We start from the raw sequence: 4,691 nt of genomic DNA on the forward strand, positions 1-4,691 counted from the left end.
AAAAAAAAAAAAAAAAAAATTATAAAATGAAAACATTACTTAATTAATGATCTAAAAGTGGCTTTTTTTTTGTATAGCCTCAATTTTAGTGTAAGGCAGTGAAGGTAATTGTTGTAACAAAAGTCAAGGAAACCCATTAAGCTCTTAATCCCCTGGTACTGTTAGAAGATGAGAGATGCTGTGGTATGGACAGGCTAGGACACATGGCAGGTGAGTTTCCAGGGGCAGAGAGAGGAGATGAGCTTCACAGCTGCTGAGACCTGTCCCTCTGACTTGGGCAGGCATCCTCGTTATTTGAAAGTACAACAAGGCCAAACCTTCAATCCAGGAACACAGCTGGTGCTCAGATTTTTTTTTAAAACAACATCATGTGGAATTTTCTTTATGTCTTTCTAATAAAACTCAAAGGATAGGAATAAAAATAGAAGAGATCATTGAAATCAGCTCAACATAAGGTAACCTTTGAGCAGTCAGCTGTGTCCCACTGTGAACTGCCTGGCCTCGAGTGTGCATGGGGAAGAAGGGGGTGCAGAGGTCAAGGTGTCTCTCCTTGTCGGGGGTGGTGTGGAGGTGATGGTGTCGGGGATGGTGTTCTCAGGTCGGGAGGAACAGGATCTGTCTGGTGACCTTTAACATGCCTTCCCACCTGGAAACCCCTCAGAGTTTATGCTCATCCTTTGTGTTAGTCAAAGCTTAAATCCCCTTCCTTATCTAAACTTTGCTAGAGAGATGAAATCGGTGTTTGCCCGGCTTGCTGCTCATTGGAATCACATGGGGAGGAAGCCTAGCACCCACTTGAGACCAGTGAAATTAGAATATGTGGTGTGGGGCCCAGGTATAGGTATTTTTAAAAAGCTCCTAAGTAATTCTGAAATGCAGCCAGAGTTGACAGCCACTGTAAAACAGGTAGTGCCATGGACGGGTTTCCTTCTTCCCTCTCCTCTGGTGCTCACTCGGTTCTCAGGCTGAATCAAGCTTGGCCAAGCTATGGCCCACAGCCTGCAGGCAGCCCCAGACAACTTTGAATGTGGCCCAATACAAATTCATAAACTTTCTTAAAACATAATGAGATTTTTCTGTGATTTTTTTTATTAGCTTATCAGCTTTCATTAGTGTTAGTGTATTTTATGTGTGGCTCAAGACAATTCTTCTTCCAATGTGGCCCAGGGGAGTCAAAAGTTTGGCCACCCCTGGGCTAAATGATCATCATGTGTGGCAGGCAGACTTCTGAGACAGCCACCAACAATCCTGTCTCCTGACATTCCTGGCCTTCTGTAGGCCCTGACTCCTGGAGTGCACACTGGATTTGAACTCAGGTCCACTTAACCATCAGAGTAAAATGGCTAAGACTGTCAGAAGAGCAGGTAAGGGGAGCTAAAGAGTCCTGCATGAACTGAAAACTTGAGTGCTCAGTCTGCAGTTATCAGTGGCCTCCGTCACTGCAGGTCCCTCCCCCAGCTCTAACCCCAACCCAAGGGGGATGACTTAGGGCCTGGTGGCCCTTTGGTGCCCTAAGAATCCTGGATAGAACCTTTCTTCAAGGTTCTGCCCTTCTCCTTCTTTTGATCTTCTGTTGACCTCACCTGCCAATCTGAACCGGGAGCTGGCATGGCGCCTCTGTCTCTCTCAGCTAGAGAAAACCATCTTCTCAAAGCAGAGCCAATCAGAACAATGTTCTCCACAGTGTGGCTTAGGAGCTGCTTCTCTGGATCATGATTACATTCATTGCCACGGTGTGAACTCAAGCACCAGGGGCCAGGGTCTTTCCAGGATCCCTGGGTCTGGCAGTGGGCTCCTCTGGCAGAGCCCACGTGCCTTCTCTTGGAGGAAGAGCAAACTGAGCCTTTCTGATTCCTAGGCCTGTTGGCATTTCTGTAGTGAAGTTTGGATTACCAGGCCAATCAGTGCCCACTCCCTTAAATCTGCCCCCAGCATCAAAAGAGCTGCTCTGGGGATTCTGTTCCATGTCCCCAGTTTCCCCCACCCCCAGAGGCCAGCAGCCCTTTTGTTGGTTTGGCTCTCAGCTTAGATCATTGAAGTGATTTCAGCTCCAACTGGGCAACACTCAGCGTTTCATTTATGTCTTGGCAAGGTTACCATGTTATTACTTAACTGTGCCGCTGCTACTCAATAAGTGGGAACTGATTGAAATAACCACAGGAGTTGCTGGATTCCCCTAATTTTAGCACAGAGTTAAAGCTCACTCCCACAGTTGGAAGTTAAAATAGGCTGCCAGCCCACAGAAATGCCCACCCACCACACCTAATTGTCACCCCACAGATGCCTGTCATGGAAGGAAACATGGAAGGCTGGAGAGAAGTTCTTAGAAGCAAGTTCTTCTCCTCAGTGGATGCCTGAGATCATTTTGGCCAGGCCCAATTTCTTTGAGACTGTAAGCCTGGGGAAATTTGCTTGACTGCTTTAGAGACTCCTGCTTTCTTCCCTGATTTGTCTGACAGGCAGTCAAAGTACAGAGTGCTCATTAGAACAACTGCAGAGAACAGGAACTCCTGTCTGGGGTGTCTCCTTAAATGACTCATTCCTGGAGTCCAGATGTGGGGAGGGCAAAGACCCTGAGAAATCTATGTAATTTGGAAAGCAGAAAAGAGACTTAATCCAAGTTAACTTGCTTTCTCTTGGTGTCATAGCCATCAACCACAACCCAAATGACACCACTTGAAGAAAAATTTGAAGTAAATGACATCTTGTGAAACTTCCCCCATCCCAGAACACTCGAATTGTTTTTTTTGTTTCTTACTATTGTAAACTAGATGTTACCAGATACGTTCTGAAGGTTTCTATGAAAAGTTATTTCTCATAGTGAGCCTGCTTCTTAATATTTCTCATACCTGTGCAATTTTGTGTTCTCTTGTACCTACTTTAAGTTATAATCTGCTCTTAACATCTTAGTACAGCATAGTCGACCAGACTGTCAAGGGCAAAGTAGGGGATTAGAATGTGGAGATTTTTAGAGAAAGGGAAGGCTTTATCTGCAAGGTGTTTCCTAAGGGGACCCTGGGAAACCTCCAGAGTTCTTGGCAGTGGACAGTTCCCAGTCTCCCAGGCTTCATGGCCTCAGAGCTGGACTGTGTGGGAGCCTCCTGACACTGGTTTTGGTGATTAGCATCAGATTAGTCATCTTTAGAGGTATCTCCCTCCATGCCAGTCTCCTGCCCAAAAATGTCCATGACTTTCTTTTGTCTATGGATGAAACCCAAATCCCCTAGGCTTGCTTTCTTTTTTCTCTCTCTCTCTTTCTCTCTCTCTCTCCCTGTCTTCCTTCTTTCTTTCTTTCTCTCTCTCTTTCTCTCTCTCTCCTTCCTTCCTTCCTTCCTTCCTTCCTTCCTTCCTTCCTTCCTTCCCTCCTTCCTTCCTTCCTTTTCTCTTTCTCATTTTGTCACCCAAGCTGGAGTCCAGTGGCACAATCATGGCTCACTGCAGCCTCAACCTCCTGGGTGCAAGCGATCCTCCTGCCTCAACCCCCTAAGTAACTACAGGTGCATGCCACTACGTGTGGCTAATTTTTGTACTTTTGTAGAGATGGGGTTTTGCCGTGTTGCCAAGGCTAGTCTCAAACTCTTGAGCTCAAGTGATTTGCCCACCTTGGCCTCCCAAATTGCTGGGATTATGGGCAGGAGCCACCGCACTTGGAGGCTTTCTTTCAATAAACTAGTGCCTAACAATATGCTCCCCTTAGGTGCCATTTCCACTCCCTGAAAACTCCTTTCTAACCAGACTCATTGTCTCCTTAGCACACCTGACCAAACCTACCTCCTTGCCTCTGTCAACTTATACTCCACAAATGCCATGGCTTCTCCTGTCTACCCTGCTGGGTCTCATCCAACCTTCCTACCTACTTAAGGCTCAGCTTACCTTGCTGTTCTATATGTAACTTTTCCTAATCTTTCCCAATATATAGTGATTTCTCCACTTTTGAATTTCTACAAATACTTTTCGTATAATTATCATGCTGGTCCTTTTTTTTTTTTCAACTAGACTCCTTGAGTGTCCTACTCCTTATAACTATTTGCTAATTGATTATTCTTTCAGAGTCAGTATTTCAAGCATCCAATATGTGTAGGGGAATATGGACCCAAGAATGGAGCGGAAAGACAAATAGAGGAACAGAAAATTTTGCCTACAACCATGATGTTCTCAAGGTTAGCTGACTGTGCTCTAAAATCCACCCAAATTCCCATTTTGGGAGTTGCTATGTGACGAAGGTCTGCCCCTATGGTGTTGGGATGACTTGCTCATGGAGTTACAGTTCTTGCCTAACAGGAACTCACCATGGTAAGAAAAAGACTCAAGCTGGTTCATTTGTTTTTAAGGTTGCAAGGAAATCAAGTCCATAACCACACTTGCTCTCATATTTACTGAAACAGGCCAATCTCAGAACTAAATGATAAAAATGAAAATTAATCAGGGACTCCCATGGGCCTCACATATGGCAGTTTTGAATCTGCTCTTTTTTTCACTATCATAATTGTTTTTTTAAACTCATTTTCTCTGGTTGAATACACAACTGTTAAAAAAAAAGTGGGGGTAGTGGTGGTGATGGAAATGAATAAACCCATGGAAACAGTGAGACATCTACAAAGACAAAATTAGGAAGGAAGGAAACAAAAGCAATTTCAGTATCTCTGTGCAAGGCCTGCATACCTTTCCTTGCCAATACCCCTGGATCAGAC

General features: G+C 44.9%; 1 protein-coding gene across 1 annotated transcript in view; it reads left to right on the forward strand.

Annotated features, from left to right (window-relative positions):
• The window catches only part of LINC03122 (long intergenic non-protein coding RNA 3122), a 28,610-nt gene extending 24,392 nt beyond the window's left edge, over positions 1–4,218 (forward strand). Inside the window, exon 3 of the mRNA XM_017852393.1 lies at positions 4,051–4,218. Within this exon, the coding sequence (XP_017707882.1) occupies positions 4,051–4,218 (168 nt within the window). The remainder of the gene's footprint in view (positions 1–4,050) is intronic.
• Positions 4,219–4,691: the final 473 nt, after the last annotated feature.

Source organism: Rhinopithecus bieti, unplaced genomic scaffold (assembly GCF_001698545.2).
Source record: "Rhinopithecus bieti isolate Rb0 unplaced genomic scaffold, ASM169854v2 scaffold_33650, whole genome shotgun sequence".
In the NCBI taxonomy this organism is placed as follows: Eukaryota; Metazoa; Chordata; class Mammalia; order Primates; family Cercopithecidae; genus Rhinopithecus; species Rhinopithecus bieti.